This window comes from Nylanderia fulva, unplaced genomic scaffold (assembly GCF_048542155.1).
Source record: "Nylanderia fulva isolate GAGA-0341 unplaced genomic scaffold, ASM4854215v1 Scaffold4, whole genome shotgun sequence".
Taxonomy (NCBI): Eukaryota; Metazoa; Arthropoda; class Insecta; order Hymenoptera; family Formicidae; genus Nylanderia; species Nylanderia fulva.
In genome coordinates, this window is record NW_028190476.1 from 3,769,020 (window position 1) to 3,790,211 (window position 21,192).

At 31.0% G+C, this 21,192-nt stretch overlaps 4 protein-coding genes across 8 annotated transcripts in view; 2 read left to right on the plus strand and 2 right to left on the minus strand.

Annotated features, from left to right (window-relative positions):
* The first annotated feature begins 277 nt into the window (after positions 1-277).
* LOC114936217 (vacuolar ATPase assembly integral membrane protein VMA21 homolog) lies at positions 278-1,541 on the plus strand. Its single transcript, XM_029309333.2, has 4 exons — positions 278-544; positions 618-780; positions 875-980; positions 1,134-1,541. The coding sequence occupies exons 2-4, from the start codon at positions 766-768 to the stop codon at positions 1,274-1,276; spliced, it is 264 nt and encodes an 87-aa protein (XP_029165166.1). The 5' UTR covers positions 278-544; positions 618-765; the 3' UTR covers positions 1,277-1,541.
* On the minus strand, positions 1,263-12,348 carry Hsc70Cb (heat shock protein 70Cb). Of its 3 annotated transcripts, none has more exons than XM_029309421.2 (12): positions 11,886-12,348; positions 10,286-10,484; positions 9,452-9,808; positions 9,023-9,344; positions 8,133-8,388; positions 7,383-7,513; positions 6,964-7,226; positions 6,647-6,757; positions 4,981-5,103; positions 4,589-4,828; positions 4,130-4,420; positions 1,263-4,007 (listed from the first exon to the last, which is right to left on the minus strand). In XM_029309421.2, exons 1-12 carry the CDS (start codon positions 11,999-12,001, stop codon positions 3,816-3,818), a joined length of 2,601 nt encoding a protein of 866 aa, XP_029165254.1. In that variant the 5' UTR covers positions 12,002-12,348; the 3' UTR covers positions 1,263-3,815. The 3 variants fall into 3 exon arrangements, with proteins under 3 accessions (XP_029165254.1, XP_029165256.1, XP_029165255.1); XM_029309423.2 differs by lacking the exon at positions 11,886-12,348 and adding an exon at positions 11,256-11,811; XM_029309422.2 differs by lacking the exon at positions 6,647-6,757.
* LOC114936274 (mitochondrial disaggregase) lies at positions 11,902-16,289 on the plus strand. Its single transcript, XM_085486052.1, has 11 exons — positions 11,902-12,690; positions 13,028-13,622; positions 13,709-13,761; positions 13,952-14,141; positions 14,269-14,519; positions 14,627-14,717; positions 14,802-15,009; positions 15,149-15,281; positions 15,351-15,560; positions 15,650-15,947; positions 16,029-16,289. The coding sequence occupies exons 2-11, from the start codon at positions 13,274-13,276 to the stop codon at positions 16,181-16,183; spliced, it is 1,938 nt and encodes a 645-aa protein (XP_085342178.1). The 5' UTR covers positions 11,902-12,690; positions 13,028-13,273; the 3' UTR covers positions 16,184-16,289.
* Positions 16,290-16,941: 652 nt separating this feature from the next.
* Positions 16,942-21,192, minus strand: part of Sytbeta (Synaptotagmin beta) — a 43,194-nt gene continuing 38,943 nt past the window's right edge. For all 3 annotated transcript variants that reach the window (XM_029309424.2, XM_029309426.2, XM_029309425.2), the window contains exon 10: positions 16,942-20,618. In XM_029309424.2, the coding sequence (XP_029165257.1) occupies positions 20,451-20,618 (168 nt within the window). In that variant the 3' untranslated portion in view covers positions 16,942-20,450. The remainder of the gene's footprint in view (positions 20,619-21,192) is intronic.

The window sequence follows — 21,192 nt, forward strand, 5'->3', positions numbered from 1 at the left end:
TATGAAGAGAGTTAAACTGATTTTTACGGTGAAGAAGGAGTAGATGAACTTTGGTACACCACGTGTGAATAATCGACCACGTTGATTAACCACCTTGACGGAACTCATTTTCCGAAATTCATTATCTATATTAAAATCATTTCTATTCAATATTTAATATTTATTCCTAATATTTTCTCGATTGTGCGCAGAATTTTTTCGAGCAATTTTTGAAATCTGTCGATACTAATAATCGATTTTATTATCGTATATCGCGAGCAATCGATATATATATTAATCGATATATACATATATAGATTACAAAAATTGCACTGTAAGGAGCAATTGCGTCAAAGGTTTTATGACAATATTCGAGACCTTATTAGCGGTTGTACGAAAATACAATTAAAAAATACATAGTGAAAGCAAGAGAGAGAAAGTGAAGAATCCAAATAAAAAGCGTAAACATGAACAGTTTACTCTTAGGAAACTTGAAAATATAACCTGAAAGTTCAAAACTGTAACATCGTCTGCTATTCATATATTGCTAAAAACATATTAAAACGTATAAAAAAATTTTGAATTTATTTAAAAATTTATAAATTATATAGCATGTGACAAAACAGTCAAAACTGCAGGTGACTGACAAGTGACATCAGAGAAATAATAGATTTGTGTTAAATCTGTATTAAATTTCTCATTAATAGAATTTGCTGCTAGTGAATAAAAATATTTGACATTTGTCAATTTTTCTAATCTCGCAACTTTGATACAGTAGTCACAATTATGTCAAATACGAAGGTAAGAGCTTGATATCAATAATAATAATATATATATTTGTATGTTTATTTATCTTTACTATAACTGTATCGACTTTTTTGATCTTTTATTTTAGGAGATGACAGAACTACAAGCGTTCAAAACAGTTTTATATCACAGTGTGGTAATACTTGCGTTACCTGTGATAGCATTTTTTACAAGCAAGGTTTTCCTCTTCGATGGTACATAATAACAAAATCATAACATCTGTGTGTGATGAAAACAATTATAATTTATATTACCACTAAAAAAGACCATTTTTTATATAAAATTGTATATTTGAAAATCTTTTTTTTGATAAGTTAACTAACAAAGTTTCTGTAATTTTTGTTTAGGTATATTTGGTCTCAACAATGTGCCAAGTAATGTGTACTCGGCTGGTGTTGCGGTAATAGTATTACACATTGCTCTAGGAGCATTTATATACAGAGCATACTTTGACGATCGATCAAAAACATCAGCAGTCAAGAGAGATTAATTGTTTATTTTTAAGTACACCTTGGTGACCATACACTTATGACATAATCACAGTCAACACATTTGTTTTCGGTTTCGATAAGTGAAACTTTAATATGCTGATATTACAGCATTTATTAATTTAGTTTATCCTCACCCTTGTTTCAACTAAATTATCGACAGTTGTTATTCAATGTACCAAAATTGTTAAATAATATGCTAATACGTGTAATAGACAAACTTATGTAAAAGCGAAATTTCTATAAATAAAAATTTATATTCTAAAATTCCTTCAAACATTATTACATAGTGTTTGCAGTATTTCAAACGTGCTGTTTCATGTTCACACAATTGTTAATTAAAATTACGAATATATTTTCATACGTGCAAACAAAAGTACAATATAATTGCGCGATGCATTTAATTGTGATTTCTTGTTGATAAATAGATTATGCAGATTCATTCTTTATAAAATAATGTGATTGTTGCAACATCAAAAGTTTCAATAATTTTTATATTCTTAAATTACAGAGCAAGATAGGATGCCCATATTTCCTCCCTTTGTATAAAGAGAGAATTTAGAGATTTATATTTATACTATATAATTAAAATTCATTTTGTAAATATTTTGCAATATATTATATCTCAATATATAATTAATACGTTATAATTATTGATACAAAATAATATTGTGTATATAATTCACACAATTATTAAAATAATTACAATATTGCAAGAAGAAAAAACATTTTGTTATTAACAAATTTATTGGTTCTTTTTTAACATAATTGCAAATAAAGAACACATCAACTTTTTTTAACTGTGTATTAACTTTGTAAGTATACACATTATGGAACTAAAATATGAATTATTAAAAATTAATATTCGCGTTTCTACGAAAAAATTGAATATTTAGTTTTAGTCAATAAATTTCATCAATTGATATCTAGCTTCTGCACAATTTTTAAATAATAATGAATTTTCTGGATAGTAGATATTATTTAACGGATATATCCCTTAAAAATAAACATAATGATCTCTCTATGTCATAAACTTATCTTAACATACAAGAATCACAAAAGTAATTTAATAATATATGTGTAAAATATACAAAAGACAAAAAAAAATTTGTTGCATGTGGTGGAAAATTTTATCATTTGAAGGAACAACGTATTTTTTTAACACTCACAATTTTTACATCTTGCTAATGCTAATTATATTATACACGCGTAATAATTTGCGATTCTTAGTTGCTAAAAAAGCAGTGTAAGAACAAAGTTAGGCGCGAGAGTGAAATATGGACCTCCGTCTGTCTTATGTATTCTAGGAACAACTAAATTTTCGCTATAATTTCTATATGCTATGAGGTACAATGGCTTCCGATTATAAGCACGATATTTCAACCTATTGTATAAACAAGCGATTATCTTTGCCAGTTCTCGAGCGAATCGGTCTAAGAAGTCTTACCTGATCATTCGACTGATAGTCTGGCCGAGCTCAAGTTTGCTGAAAGACTATTCCTTAAGAACAACGTGCTTACAATTAGCAGTCATTATAACATAGCAATATAAATATAGTGATAAAGAAATATATACTATGTCATTGTGTAGAGATGCTTACAAGTTATGTACAATGATATATTTAACCGAATTATCGGTTTCTGCTTAAAATATAATTTTTGCATTAAAAACCATGATTAGAGTCCAACTAAGAAAAAACGATGAATTCCTGTAACATCTTTGCCGATGTGTCTATTTTAAATATTAAAGTAGACCTTCAATCTCAATTAGTAAAATATTAATTTATTTCAATTAAGTATATAGTTACTTCAAAAAATCATAAATGCAACAAGTAAACTTGTGACAGAGTATCTGCTGTCGGCCGCGTGAGAAAATATTGGAATGAACAATTGAATTATTAAATACAAAGATCGCGACATTACCTAGTTCACAATTTAATTTGTCAATTAGATCTAGCATAGCATGTACTTTCTATATCTGCTAAAAATCGCAACATATAAGTTTTCATGTTTCTTTTTACTGACAATGGTTTTAAGGTTTCTTTTTCAAATATTCATCTAAAACAGTTTTATTTATGCATTTAGAAGCGTACTGAAAACTTGAACAAGGGTTTTTTTTTAAATGTAGGAAAGTTTTATTTTTTGCTTTCAAAAAAACAACTCCCGCTTCTTCAGTTGGTCTAGACAGCAAATATAATTGCGATACTCCTTTCAAAGAAAATAATATTTATTATTATTGCTGTAATGCATATTTTCTTTTGATAAATTCAAATTCTTTAGTTTTTCAATACGCTTACGCTTATTATACTTAATACATGCCATTAAATAGCTCAATTCATCATATTAATAGATGTTACAGAGAAAAAAAGAAAAAGAAAAAAAAAGAAAAAGTAAAGACAATCATGTGTGCAATTCGACTATGGTATGTCAGGCGCTTTCGAGACATGTTAAAGATGGTTTATCCAAATATGAAATATTTGCTATTTTTCAATTATAGATTAGATTTAATATATTATTAAAAACACATAAGTTGCGGTGACCGTTACTCAACATCCATTTTCTCTTCTTCCGTTTGCTGATTCGGTTGCTGACTGTGACTGTTAGCATTTTGGGTATTTTGATTCTGATTATTCTTCTGTTCATCGGCCGGTTTGTCTTTCGGCTTTTCCTCTTTTGGTGGTTCTACTTTAGGTTTAGGCTTGTTGAGAATAGGTAATACCACACTGTCCAGTGACTATGATTAAATGATGAAAAAAGAAATTAATAAATTGACAATTATGTTGTAGATGAAAACATATTTATGCGATTGCAATAGATACTTTTTTTAATACCTTTTTTATGCTGTTTTATACTTACTTGTTTCTCGGCACGAATTTGCGCAACGGTGACTGGCGGTTGTTGCGTACGAGGTAAACTCGCAAGCACCATACGTTTTTCCTCCAACCATATCCATTTCTCTTGCACTGTTTTGTCAACCGTTTTTATTTCTTCCTCCGTTAGATGAGAATATTTATCGTCTTTACCAACTGATGCTTCTATCTGATTAAGGCCTTTCTTAGCTAGTTGTAACGCTTTTCCTAATTCCTCTAACGCATGAGATCTTCCTTCGAATTCTAATCTCCTTTCTTTTATTGGTTCTCCTTGAGACTATTAAAAAAAAGGAAAAATGCCATATTTGGAAAGATTCTGATATATAAAATCAAAAAATTTCTTTTAGAAAAATAAGAGAAAGAGAAATTTTTTAATAAAATATATATAAATCATTATAATAGCACTTTTTTCTCTCTTTTTCTCTTTCTCCATTAAATGACATACTTTTAAACGTGTCAATCGCTCGGAATAAATCTGTCGTTGACAATCTTCTCCTTCTTCATATAGCCAATTTTCAGTGTCATCTAATGTACGATACAACGTTTCCTTATCTACTTCCGTGACAAATGTCGCTAATTGATTCTCTTCGGATAATTTAGCGCGTAAGTCGTAAACGTATTCCTCTAAAGCATTACGCGCATCAACTCGTTCTTTTTCCTGTTTATCCTCGGCGATCATTTTGCCCTGTTCACGAACAAAATGCATGAAATTACATAATGGTCCGATTTCATACAGATAAGCTTTTCCGCTATAATTGACGACAAGTTCATGTAACGTTAATACAAGGTAACGTAAATTATATAACGTTCAAAGAATATACATTGAATGCTACACACCTCTTTTTCTATCGCAGCGTCGAGATCTCGTGGCGATAATCCGCAAACGTTAGCTTCAATAGGCAAGTCAACTGTACGAATTGGGACTTTTTTCTTCCCTTTATCGTCGCCTTTATCATCTCCCTAAAACAAAAAAAATTTATCAAAAATTTAACATAGCTTTTTCTCAGCACTTGTGTTTTTTGCGCACAAACCTATAATGAAAAGTTCGTTTACAAGAAAGTTTATTCAATTGTTTATTTTATTGTCAATTTTTAAAATTTATTCAGAATTTAATGCATAAAATGTATACTTAATGTGTGTGTAGATTAAGTGTATTCAGTGCATACAGATTGAGAGATTTTGAATACCAATCATAATACTTTCTTGAAACGGTTTTTTTTTGTTTTTTTATCATATTATATCATTATCAAATATGTATTTAATATAAAAATGCTAAATAAAGTGAATGAAATTTATACGAGAATGAAAATAATTAAACTGGAATTCAGGTGATGACAAAGATGAGGCAAAAATAATGGGGTACATTTTTAAGTGTGCAGTTTTGAATTCGTATAGTGCCTTATCTCAAAAGAGAATAATCGTATAAAGTAAATCTTTTTGTAATCTAACATTTTTTTGTGTGATGTATAGCATAATAAAAATAAATTGTTATACATCACATTTTTTATACAAATAACATTTTTATACACATTTTTTATACGAATAGAAAACTGATCAGCATTGTCTGCTTTTATAGTTCAGGAATATTCATATGGTGTGTATACTAATGCTTTTATCAGGTATCACTGTCTCTTTTCCTTCTGCGACCTAATATGTAGAATAGCAGAGCAAGACAGACAGCACGGCATGACACAGCTGTTCTTGGACCCATATGCATTAGCAAAACGATTGTTAGAATTAAATAATATCATAAACTGTTGCAATGTTACTTTACATTTCATGAAAGAGCACAAGCTTAAATCTTTCTCTAGACTCTTATGCCACTGAATAGCCGAGTTTGCAGAAGAAATCGACACAGGGTTTTAAGTTCTACTGCTAAATCAAATGGCATGCATCTTGATAAGGTGGAATTTTTAAAAATCATAATACTTTATAAAGATCTAACTAGGCTAAATACAATACACAAAATGCTGCTTGCACTAGGCATATTTCAATAAAAGATGATATGCACAAGAGTAAATGACAAGCTTCTAAATTCTAAGACGTAACTAATTCTAAGAACAATTGTAAATAGAAAAAATATAATATTGTTTTGATAAAAAACAATAAAAGGCTCTCACAATTGCTTTACAAAGAGGAGTAAAAAATATTGCTGAAATTAATCACTAAGGAAAGAAATGTGTGAAGATGCATTTGATGTATCCATTTGATATATGTATCATTTATGTTATATAAAGCGATTGTGATTACTGTGCACTCGTAGTTAGCATAAGGTGACTGTATCAGATTGAGTTCTGTCTCAAGGTGAATGACAAGACGACTAGCGTGACTAGAAGAATATAGCAATGAATACCTAAATCATTCAACCCTGAATTATAAAGGGATGCTCACAATAATACTATCATAACAATATCAACAATTAAGCATAAAATTTAGCGCACATATAGGTCTCGATATGATTATATGCGTATGGGTCCAAGAGTAGAGATAGTATGCCCCGTACCGAGCTGAACCAAGAGAGAATCCTGGAAGAGTAGGAAGGGGCAGAACCCCTAGCACCACCTTTTCCACCATCATCAGCATCTGAGTTCCGTCGTGTCTTATCCATGCTCACCTAAACCACAATAAACTCATAATCATGCACCTGAAGGCTTTGATGATGTGTAAGATTGCGCATCAGCATAGAATTTCCAAATTTTGCATACTCTATATATTGTGATGTAATATTTTCTAATAAATCAAATGAGTCACGATATTATGATATAACGTTATCATTAAACCTTTGTCCAATTTGTAGGATATTATAATAAAACTACAAACCTCTGGAGCTGGGGGTTCATTAGCCTGCGCGTCTTGATCGGATTTATCTTTTTTATCCGAATCGATATCCATATTATTCTGTTGTTGTTGTTGCTGCTGTTGTGCTTCTTCTTCTTCTTTTTCTTGTTGAGTCGCCTCACGTTTCTCGATAAGCGATGCCGATGCAACAGTCAAAATACCGTTCAAATTCACTCTTACCTTCACCTTAACTTTCGCTGATTCTCCTTCTGGCGTAGCTTTTACATTCTTTATTGTGAATGTTCCTACATATAACAGATACAAGACAAATATAAATTAACCATATATGACACTATTTTAAATACATGTGTATGTGACATATTTTTCATTGTTTTCTTTCAATCTTTACAGATGAAATAATTATTTTAAAATAAAATAAGCAAAAGAATAAATCTTCATACCAATGTGTGATTGAGGATATGATGGAGGTGGTGTACTGTAACTAGCAGTAAGTATAAATGGATTCAAACGATAGAACGTCAACATCTTGGAGAATGGTACAGGATGATTATGCCCAAATACTTCCATTTCACTGAAACATTAAACAAAGTTGAAAAAAACATTCAATTTTTATTAATGGTTGGATAAGTTAATTATTTTTTTAATTAAGTTAAAATTAATGGTTTATAAAATTAATTTAGTTGTGTTAAAAGTTGCATAAACAAAAAATTAATTCAGTTAAAAACATTAATATTTATATTAAAATGAAAATGTCATAACTTAAAAATTTTTTAATTTAATACTTTATTTGTTAATTTTTTAAAATTTATATAAAATAACAAAAAAATATTGTCTTTTACATAGAAATGTATTTTTTCTTTGTAATTACAATTATGAAAAAAATAAAATATAATATATATCATAGAATGTTTTTATTAAAATTAATTGTTATCAAAAATTTAATTATTGTCTAATGACATTCAGAGATGAAAAAAATGTTTAACTAGGAAAATAGTTAATAAGTTTAAATTGAAAAATAATTAGTTGACAATTAAGTTTAAAAATCAAAGTTGAAAATTAACTCATTTTAAAGTAATAAAGCTAAAGTTATTAATTTTTTAACTTTTTTATTTAACTTTTAACTAGTTAATTATTATCCAACCTTGATGATAACACAAAATAAAAAACAAGAATTATGCGATCATACATACCCTTCTTCGCCTTGAGTTGCATCCCATGTTAGTTTTAGAGGATATGGTTGTATATCCGTAACCGCAAAGTCACGAACGCGTACAGCAGGGCTAAGCATAGCGCATTGCAATGCGCAACCACGAGAAACCGCTTCGTCCTGATTCAGAGTCGTCGATATCGGTCGACCAAAGACTTCCTCGACTAAACGTTTGATAGCAGGGACGCGGCTTGATCCTCCCACAATCTCGACCGAATGAATATCTTCTACCTTCAATTCTAATAAACATTTTCTCTTTAATATACAAGATTAATGTGGCTAGTACAGGAGGTCCCATAGGAAATTGCTGAAACTAAACAGCTGTCATTTTTTAATGCATGTAGTTATTTAGAAAACAAAAATTGTGTTGAAACGAGGAAAGTCTACAGTTTTTAATGGATATAAATAAAATGTTTATATACTAATTTATTTTATTTAAAAAAATGCTAGTAATCACATATGCAAACTAATAATAAATATTTTCGAAGTGCGCATTATTTGAATTTGTACAAAATTCTGTTCTTTTACTCGTAAAAACTTGTTTTAACATGTCATTTTTAATGTTATTGACGATTCTATTAATAGCTGCTATTAAATCTGGCACTGTTGAAAATATTTATCATTAGTTTATGTAATTTTGTGATTATTAGCACTTTTTTCATTACTTTTTATCAATAAAATAAACTGGTATACAAACATTTTATTTATATCCGTTAAAAACTGCAGACTTTCCTCTTTTCAAATATACAATTTTTGTTTTCTCAATAACCGCATGCATTAAAAAATGACAGCTGATTAGTTTCAGCAATTTCCTATGGGACACTCTGTACATTGCGCATTTGAAAAATAAATTCATTATTCGCTAAAACTTACTCGAATCTAATAGACATTGCTTCAGCATTTTCTCGACGCGTTCAAATAAATGAGCGCACAGCGCTTCCATATCGCTACGTTTCATCTCGCCGTGTACATCCTTATCGTCCATAAAGCATTCGATATTTAGATGAAGGGTGGTCGAATTGGCCGACATTTGTTTCTTCAGTTTCTCGACTTCTGCCAATAATCTTAAGTACGCTCGCGGATTGGTGTGTGCGTCAATGTTGTATCGCGTTTTAAATTCTTTAACGAAGTGTTCCGCTAGAATAATGTCGATATTTCTTCCACCAAATTGACTATCAGCTGCACTTGCCAACATCTTTAATATAGCAAAAAAATGATGATTATTGCGCGTTTTTGTCAACATCTAACATATAGAGTAATTTTTTATACTAAAAAATTGTTGTTATTAAAATATATACCAACCTTAAGTTTTCCTTTATGAAAGGCACAAACGCTCACTTGCAAGCTAGCGTTGCCGCAATCCACAAAAACAATATTTCTAGGAGCTGCATCTGTTGATGGCAAGTCCTGCTTATAAATACCATAACAAAGAGCAGTAGCAGTGGTCTCGTTAAATAATCTTAAAACATTGAGGCCCGCAATCCTAACAGCATCAAGTAAAGCTTGACGTTCAGCTTGAGTAAAATACGAAGGAACTGATATGACACAATCGTTAACAGCAGTTTGTAGAGCTGTTTCAGAAATATCTTTCAACTTTGTAAAAAGCATAGCTGCAATCTGTTCTGGTGAAAAAACTTGCTCTTCTCCCAAGTATTGTACCTAAAAGATAAAGATGTTGAGACAATTTTTAATAAAATATAGAGAAATTAATATTTAAATGTACTTATTTGGTAATGCATATTTAATCCAGATAACTTAAGTAAGTAATATTAATGTGTATGAATCATTCAAAAAGATATAAATAAGATGAGTCTTTCCAGAAATGACAATCTTGGCAAATTGCCTAGAACCTTGTTCTTGAATTTTGATCATTGAATTATATAGAAAAGAAATTATAATTATTAAAATATTAAACAAACTTCTATCACAAGTGTTTCTGTTTCTCTTTTTGTTTCCATGCAAATGCATTTTATGTATAAAAGAATAAACGTAAACTGTATAATGAATAATCTATCTCTCTCTCATTTTCATATTTTCTATTATTTATAAACATATATAATCTCAAATAATTTTATAAACAGCATCAGAGTGATAGAAATTCACGAGATCACTTTTAATGCTTGATATAATACTTACATGTATGCCAATGTTTCCATCAGCCTGCGGAGATATTTTGTAGGGAAGAAACCGTAACTCGGATTGAACTTGCGGGTCATTGTATTTTCTACCTAATAGTCTTTTGAAACCATGGATGGTATTTTTCACATTGGTTACCATTTGATTCTTGGCTGCGACTCCAAGTATTCGATTTTTTCCACTGAATGCCACACATGATCTAGAAGTCATAATACAATTTTTTATTACAATGACACATTACTTACATAAGTAATTTTATATATACATATATATCAGTTAAAATTTATATAACTATTTATATTTCAGTTTATTTCACATTATATAATGTAATTATCACAGAGTTATATAGGTATACATATATATGTGTGTGTGTGTATGTTATATATATGTGCTTCTAGAAAACTCTAAGATTTCCTTAACCTAGCCTATGTTTGGTTAAATGAAGGCCATGTGATACAACTTATTTATCTAATTTGTGATACAAGTTCAATCACATAATACATATATTATCTATTACATTAGTATTATTACTATTACATATTATTATTTATATACATAAAAACATTCAAGGATATGAAAAACTTTAATGCTCTGTTTTTTATCCACATTATTATCAACATAATGCAAAATCATATAAAATTAAATCTTTTTTTCAAATCATGTAATATATATTGCAATGCGTAAAAAACATATATAAATGTTATAAGAGAAATTGATGGAAGATGTTAGCGAGCAATTGCGAAAATTGCTAAGAATTTGGCAAAAAGAATTTTTATGGTACATATATTTTTTCCTTTCCCTTTTTGTTTCTCAATATATATTAATATATGTGTACATATGTATATAAAATAAATATAGTATATATAAAATAAAAAATATATATAAAAATATATACATAATAGATATAGTATATATAAAATAAATAAAATGTGTGTTCTAATTAATTCCTAACGAAGGAATCACGTATCACCTGTAAACGACTGCAGTAAAGGATAAATATAAGCATAGTGACAATTCCAAAAGAGAGGCAAAGAAAGCGTGTGAAGCGCGACTTTTTGGGATGCTCTGAAAACACGTGAACGCACGCACACATGCAAGTATTCCGGTAATGAGATGCCTGTAAATGGTAATGCGATCGACGTTCTCCCTAGAGGACGATAATCCACGCAAACGTGTCGATTTATACCGCGCACATATATTTCAGCCTGTTATTTTCCACTAGAATATTTTATTACCAGGGAGTTACAGAGCGTATTAATTTCGAGATTGGAATTCCGGCTCCACGTGGGATCGAGATGATTCTGCTTTTTCGCGACACATACACACGTATATAAACTCGTAAAAGTTTTTTTTGCAGTAAGTTTTTTGCAGAAAACCGAATCAGGTTATTTTTTCCAGAAAGTTCGAAATACAAAGAGAGAATGAGAAAGAGCGATATAAGAAGCGACAGAAATCATAATTTTTCTTGAATCAGTCACACATTGACGTAAGAAATCGCGCCAAGGTCGCGAGAGACCGGCGATACCGGTATCCTTGGCGAGAGCATGACTAGGAAAAGCCAGGGAGGAGAAGGCGAGAAGGAAGAGGCGAACTGACTCACGGTGTATTCCGAAGACTGTAGTCGTTCGCTATAGTCTCGATGCCACCGGCTCGCGCCACGGCCACATAACAGTTTTCGTTCCCAAAGTCGATCCCGATCACGGACATCGCAGCCATGGCTCTGTGGGGGGAAGCCTCGAACAATCGGACACTTCCTCTCTGTGACCGCACTCAAGAGCGAGCGAGAGAGAGAGAGAGAGTGGGCGAGAAAGAGAGAGAGAGACAGAGAAACTCCCGGCAGCAGCGGAGCTAGTCTTCCTCGAGGATTCTCTCTCGCGCACCAGCTGACAGCTACTTCGGATGAGTCTCTCGCGCGACGACACGACGAGAAGCGACTGAAGTTAGCCTCGAGATAGACGTGGGTCTATTTATTGTATGTATATGTGTGTGTGTACACACTCGCGCGCGCGTTGCTCCGAAAGAAGTGCTCTCGCTCTCCGTCCGACACTGACTGACTTCTGCTGCGCTGCGGGCCGCTTCAAAACCGACCAATCACGGGCGCGCGCCGATTGGCGCGCCGCCAAGCCTGGAATATTCTGGAAAGCGCGGCGATTGGTCGCCGGAACCCGACTTCTCGAAACATCGAACGCGATCGATCCTGCCAACTCGCTGATCGAGATAAGTCTCCTGACTAATTGCGAAATTATATACCTCTCTTTATAGTACTTTATACGAGTCCAAGTGCGATATTGTTTGAATTTTTTTCAAAAAGACGTCGCAATTGGCGCTGAGACACCGAGGATCTTAGGAGTCCTTGCTTATTTTTTTCGAGTCGAACATTTGCCGAGTCTGCAGGATTCTCGCAGGTAGATTTCTTTTTTTATTGTGTATTTTGAAAATTATAAGGGATGCAATGTGTTTTAATTTTTAAACTAAAAACTAATATATTAGTTTCATATAGTAAAAAGAACACACACACACACACACATATATATATATATATATATATATATATATTTATATATAATTACATTTCGCATTTTATTACATATATATATACACCTATATATACATATTAGACAGTTTCCTCATATATATTATTACATATAAAATGTCAAATATTAAAAAACATTAAAATGTCAAAAATAAAAAAATTAAAAATTAAAACTTTTCTGACGAAATATTCGTCTGTATTTTCAACAGGAATCGTTCCTTGGTCGATATAGAGATTCTTTGTAACACGCTGTAAAAATTTTATGGCTTGATTCCGGTTGTGTCTCGAGTTTTGCGGATCGCGTAAACATAATAAATCGATGCAAAATAAAGCCACGTTGTGTCGTTATAGCAACTATCCGTCGTAGTAATCCGAAATCGATTCGCGTCGTCGCGTGGTGACATTTACAAACTTGGCAGGAAAAAAACGCGCGGCGAGAAAATTAACAGATCGAAATGTCACGATTACACGTGATGAAATTATGCTCGTTTATAATGAGAAATACCAAAACGAGAAATCCGCCGACGAGCTTCAGCCGATTTTATCCAAGATTCGGTGATCGGTTTGACAGTGTCACGTGTCAGAGAGGTTACACTCAGTATTGCTCACAACTGAGGATCTTTTTTCCACTATACAAATTGTTGGACAGAGTATTTTTTGAATATCGTCCCGTGAAACTGTCAACGAAGGAAGAATACAGAAAATATGACAACAAGAAACACAGAAGACATTATAAACATCTTGGATTGCTTTTAAGCGGTCTTGGATTTATAGTGGCTTTCTGCGATGCTCCAAATTTAGCAGGTAAGTATTTAACTTGAGCAAATTCTAATGTATATAGATGTGTGAAAAGTTATATCACACTAGTATGAATGGATAATTATTTACAGAAAAGAGATTTTTTCGTGCTGCTCAATACGGTAATATTTCTGAATTAAAAAAGGTAAGATTTCTGATAAAAATGTAAAATTAAGAAGAGATGTATATAAAGTTACTATATATCTTAAATTACTATACAACTTGAATGATTTTTAATTATAATTTCTACTAGAAACTTTTCTTATTTTTTTTTTACGGCTAACAAAGTTGATCTTCAAAAAATGAGAAGGTATTGACGATACGGTATGTTTCAGGCTATAATAGATGGCATTGATGTAAACACAAGACACCCATTGGGTTGGACAGCATTGCATACTGCTGCTATTAATCAAAAAGAAGAAGTCATTAAAATTCTATTACAGAATGGTGCCGATGTAAATGCAGGAGATAATTTTATTAATGTATATAGAACCGCCATGGAAATGGGATTACATTCTTTGGATGGTATTTATATTCTGTATTATTTAATATTTCATACATTTAATTTTTTTATAAATAAAGTTCAAGAATATATGTCTCTAATATGTGTGATATATATATAGAACTTATTAATAATTGATTTTATTTTCAGTCCTTATGAAGAGAGAGGAAGAATTTTCTGATCGACTAAATAATCGGGCCACGTTTCAAGGTTTTACAGCACTGCATTATGCTGTATTGGCCGATTCAAAAATATGTGTGAAAACATTATTAGATGGTGGAGCAAACCCAACTATAGAAAATGAAGGTGGACATCGAGCAGTTGAATATGCTACAGGGGGAGAAATTAAAGAAATGCTTATTAAACATGCTATTAAATACGATGAAATAGTAAAAGGGAAGGTATATGAAATTATTTTCTTTTAATTATACACGACTTATGTACATAAGATTACATGAAAACAGAATATAATTTGCATAATACATATAAACAAGAATATCTGGCTTAGGAAGCGGAGGAACGTCGTCGATTTCCATTGGAACAACGTTTAAAGCAACATATTGTTGGACAGGAGGGACCAATTTCTATTGTTGCATCTAGTAAGATTAACTGATAATTTTTATTATGAATGTTTTTTTTTAATTAAAAGATTTATTGTAAATTATATTTTCTAATATTATTAGCTATTAGAAGGAAAGAAAATGGTTGGATAGATGAGGAACATCCACTAGTATTTCTTTTCTTGGGTTCATCAGGCATTGGCAAGACGGAATTAGCTAAGCAATTAGCTGCTTATATTCACAAAGATAAACGAGACAGTTTTATTCGATTAGATATGTCTGAATATCAGGAAAAACATGAGGTTGCAAAATTAATCGGAGCACCACCAGGGTACAATCTATATTATTATTATTATAAATGTTATAATTTTAGTTTAATCGTTTTCCAATTAAAAAAAGATTTGTCTCAAAAAAGTTTTAAATTTGCATGTTACATTTAGAGTACTGTAATTATAAAATTTATTATCTAGATATGTGGGACATGATGATGGAGGACAACTAACAAAACTTTTAAGAAAGTATCCTTCTGCTGTTGTACTTTTCGATGAAGTTGATAAAGCTCACCCCGATGTTTTGACTATTTTGCTACAACTCTTTGATGAAGTATTTATTTACTACTTAAACACATTTGTCTATTCTTATAGTATTTTTAAATAAATCATTATTTTTAAGGGAAGACTGACTGATGGTAAAGGAAAGACAATCGAATGCAAGAAAGCTATTTTTGTAATGACATCAAATTTAGGAAGCGAAGTAATTGCGGAGCATGCAATGCAGCTTAGAGCAGAATCTGAAAGATTATTAAATCATAGATTGAGCAATACTCATGAAGATCAAGAACCAGAACGTATTGAGATATCTCGTAATTTTAAGGATCAAGTGGTATGTACTAGAAATAAAAGCAAAAGATGACTTGATCAAAGCATAAAAAAATCAGAAAATAATATTATCATGATAAAATCGCCTCACAGGTACGTCCGATACTAAAAGCTCATTTTCGGAGAGACGAGTTTCTGGGAAGAATAAATGAAATAGTTTACTTTTTACCATTTTCCCGAGCAGAATTGGTAAAATTAGTCACCCGGGAATTGGAAGCGTGGGCTACGCGTGCAAAAGAAAGGCACACGATTGAGTTAAAATGGGAAAGAGAGATCCTATCGATATTAGCAGATGGGTACGATGTCCATTATGGTGCCCGTTCCATTAAGTACGAAGTGGAAAGGCGTGTTGTTAATCAATTAGCAGCGGCTCACGAACGTGGGCAGCTTGGTAATTAATTAATTTATATATATATATATATATAGTCTCGTTTAAATGTTGTACAATTGTTCTAACATTTTTGTTTAATAGGTAAAGGATGTAGCGTATTATTAAAAGCAAAATGGCATGAAAATGAAAATAGCGCAAGTATAACTCTTTCTGTTCGGCAAAAGGGTTCAAAAAGTTTTGTCGATATTGCAGAAACAGATAAATTAACGACAAATGTGAATTCAAAGTTTTTATAATTGATACTTATAGGAAGAAAGATTTTGTTTCAATAACTTGTATATAAATACTATCATTTGAAAAAATATATATACTTATATATATGTGCATATATATAAAAGAATATATACTTTTATTCAGTGTTTCTTTTTCAGGGGGTACGCGCGGAGGTACGCGTACCTCTTAAACATTTGGAAAGTTCATATGAGAAGAGACACTACCAGTACTTATTTAAATTTGCTTATACATTCTTTGGAGATGTTTTTTTTTTTGAGTTCAAACTGAGAGTACTCGTTAAATTTGTTTTAGAAGAAAGCACTACTTATATATATATATATATATATATATATATATATACATATATATATATATATATATATATGTATATACAAACATATGTGTGTTATACATATATATACATACATACATACATTATACACATATATATATATATTATATAGGTATACATGTATTTATATATAACATATATATGTTTTATATATATTATATATTTATACATTATATATATATATACTTAAATATACATATACTTATAAAATATATATATACATACATATATGTAGAAGTTGGTCATTTGTGATACATGTTACAGTATGAAACATAATGTATATATTAATTTATAGTACAAATGTATAAAATATATATATATAATAAAATATGTGGAAAAAATGATTCGGGAATATATATTTATAAATATTTTATAAATTGCAAATGCAAGATCTACGAAATCTATTGGATATATAAAATATACATCGGATTTCTGATGTAAATAACTCTTTATTTTAGATGCAATTATGATTGGATCGAGAATACATTACAAGAAAATATTAATTACACATCACATTTAGAATACATTACTTATTCTTCGCGGTGTGTATGTATACGGAAACGAGAGACTTATTTTTTAAAAACTCTTCAAAACCCGTCGCAGCGAAAGCGTCCATTTCTGCCTTACTTTAAAATCACGACACAAGAGATAAGATAAAACGCTCCTTCTTATCCTTATTATTGGCAGGACAAACGTCACCTTTTTCACTTTTTAAATCTCATGTTTAATTAAGATATTTAAGTGAGGCTCTTCTTGGTATACCGTATAATGCAAGGCAAATTCAGGTCCATCAATAGGTGTGTCTATTGATTGAAGAACCACGAACGAGTTTTCTTTTCATTTCACATAAAAAATATAACAACTCGTGCTGGTTCTGGTAAAACAACCCGATGTGTCGCGACATCAGTTTTTTTTTCATCGGTGAACAGTTTTAAATTTTCAGCATACACGTCAAACAAGTCGAGTTTAATTTTTCATTCGGTATAAATATAATTTGACATAAGCTTCGAAAAATTGAGCTCTTTATATAACGAGAACATTTGTGTAAGTATATACTTTATAAAGAATTCTCTTTGTTGAACGTGGTGTAGGAATATAGAATACATATCGAAAGTACAGTTTCAGCAGACACCCAAGATGATTGTACGACGGTGAACATATATATATATGTGTATATATATGTATATATAAGAACATTTTTGTCAAGAAAATGTATATATTTATATATTAATAGAGTGCGACTGAAAAAACGGAAAAATCAATAATATACTTTTATTATAATTTTTTTTTATGTGACGCTAATCATTTTTTTATTTCAGAATTGACGTTTATTAATTTTAATTTTACCGCAAATCGCGTTTTTCTCTTTCATTATCTAATCTTTATTTCATAAAGCATTGCAGATTGAGACTTTTCCTCACATTTTAATACAAATACATTACGTTTTGCGGTTTTAAATTATTTTATGGGCCAATTAATGCCACATGCTGCGATTGATTACTCTTTCGGGTTTGATGATTAATTATTGAAAAAGGGAAATTTCGCTTTTCTTCGCTCCAAAGTTTGCTTCTAACTTTATCAGTGTAAATAAAACTATTATCGATATCCATTTTTACAGTCGCATAAGATGCCTCTCTAACTCTACTATATCTTTTTCTCGTAGTATATATTAATTATATATAGAATAATAGAAATACTGTTTAAATATATATATAAGTTTTAAGCGTACGATTCGGACTACGCTTCCATGTAGCGAAGCGTTTCTTTTAAATCTTTAGAGATTTTTCTCTCTTTATATATATAATTATATATAAAATTATTAAAATTATATATATAATTATATATATAATTACAATATTATATATATATATATATATATGTATATACATATATAATTTTATATGTATTCTCACGTCCCTGGGTTTCATCCCCTGAGTATTTCCGAGAGATCATGGGGGTGCTCAAAAAGATTGTTTTATGACAATAGTCACCCTTGACGATGATTTCCTGGAAACGGGATGAAATCCAAAGCTGCAGCAATATACATATTATATATATATATATATATATATATATATATATTTAAATTTATATTTATATATATTTATATATATATAATATTTATTATATATATTTATATATATATATATATAATATTTTATTTTATATATACTTAATGTTCTCATTAACATTTAATTCTTTCTTTTCAATAATTGGGTCACGACAATGCAATTTTAGCTGACAAACCACAGATACTTATAGATGTACACGATCGTACATACATGCATACGATTAAATCCTTTGACAACCGGCAGGCTTATTATATTTCGATATTTAAACGTATAGAAGAAATAGAACCGACAATGAAAACTATAAATTATTGATATGGTGAATTTTGGTCGAAATATAGAGTTGTTAACTTGTAATTCTCTTAATTCGCTTAAAGAGATCAGACTTAATTTTCCGTTACAATATATATATATATATATAGTATAGTATATAAAAGAAATAAATTTATATATATATAAATTTGTTTAGTAAGGAGGATATCTCGTTGTGTGTTAATATGTAATAAATAAATTTCATTGCCAATTATCGTAATCGTGTTCGACGTGTTAAAACGAGCGAAAGGACATATCACGCTCGATTTCTCTTTACGCGCGCATCATGTTCCACTTTATTTAGCACATGAATTATACATTCGACAATACATAGCGACAACGACAATCAATTTTCGCGATTAGCATGCTCGTTTGCGGAGATATTGTTTTATAGATCTTTTTGATTAGCCTGCAAGCTATGTATATAGGCATGGCGCACTTTGAATGCTCTTCCAGGCCACATTTGTCACAGACAACGATAGACTTAGGCTCTTTTCTTTTTATTAATATATGATTCTTTTTTTCCGTCTTCTCTCTTTCCGTCTCTCTCTTTCTCTCGCGAAGAAGCATAATTATATCAGAGAAATATATGTATATACGGAATAAACCTGAGAGAAAATAGCTCCTTTTCACCGAGGGTGGAACAGATTTTCGATCAGCTTACTCGGAGAAATTGATAAGAATCGTCTCTTCGAGGCGATCTTTTGGATTCTTAAAATATTAGTTTGTACGTTTAATTATTGATCTGTTAAGCGAAACGCGCGAGATCGGTCTCCGCTTTTGCTTCACAGCTTTATGGATTCACGTTTCCCTTCCCACACGTTAAATAGCTTCGCTTTTCGGAGAGAAGTAATAAGTCCGCGATAAAATATCTCAGAGCGCGATTATTATATATTATTATTTTTAAAAATACATACATCTAAATCTCGTCTCGAGGCATCTCCAAAAATTAAGAAATATACAGTTGGATCTCGCGCATATTATATGTATATAATGCGTCAAGTAATGCATTGTGCAACGAACGGAAATGCGGGTGCGTGTGCCTGGAGTCAGTTTTAGTGCAGTGGTATATTATTATTATTATTATTATTATTATTATTATTATTATTATTATTATTATTATTATTATACGAAGAGAATATATTTACGATAATATTTTTCTTTCCCACTTTTTTTTCTTCCTTTCTTTTTTCTCGCGCATCGACACCGAATTCCAAACGATATGTCACAAAAATCTTCAACGGCCATTAATACAATACCTATATAAAAGTGCAGAAGAATACGGTTTCTTTTTTTTTTTTTAATAGGTCATCGTCATCTTTTTCTTATGTTTTTCTTTTTCGAAAGGGATATAGGAAATACACGTTGTTCCTTGCCATTTTACATGCAATATCGCTAGGTACGTATTTCGTGGTGTAGGTGCAGGTATATTATTCGTGATATTTATATATACTATTCGACTATCCGTCGTTACGACGATAGATTGTCGATTTCCCTCGAATAAACGAGGACACGCGAATTACGTTTGAGGGCGATCGAACGCAGGCTCTCGTTTGATTAATGTAACGTGTGCCACTCCGCGATCTGCTTCCTCGGTGACTGCGTCATCTGGAGCCAGTGCTCTCGTCCCTGGCTGCTGTCCGTACCTGTGGCTGGACCGATGATGCAGGAGCCGACGATGGCGTTTCCGCTCATCAGCTCGCTGCTCGAGTCCAGCACGCATATCTAGACACAGACGTGATTTATTCAATTTTTTTCAACAGAGTGACACTGAACTTTTCCCTGACTCCTCAATTATCAATCTTTTCATTTTACCCGCTTTCCTTCTCTCTTTTTTCTTTTTCCTTTCTCTCTCCCTTTTCACTCTCTTCTAGTTTTGTCGCTGCCTCGAAATATAATTGTTTAAATATCATTGTTTTCACTTTAATTCCGTTTAATGTGTCGACATAAATCGTTGTTTTTTGACTGATGTCACTGTTGTTCTAAAGGTGAATTAATTATTCTTCTTTATCCGATTATTTGTTAATGTCAATTATTGTATTTTAGTTTGTCACTGAAGATGGTTAAATAATAACCGAAACGTTTGACAACTGATTGCTGTTTATGTTTTATTACAACTTTACACCAAAATATGGTGCTTTTTGCCCCATTTGTTATTCTTTAATTATTATTTACTGAGCCTAACGAGTAAAAAGCGTGTTAAATTTTTTTAGTCCTTTTTTCTTGTTCAATTTACATATGGTCCCATCAGTGTTTGCTGCTATCTAAATAAAATTATATTGAAACTTTTATTTTATCT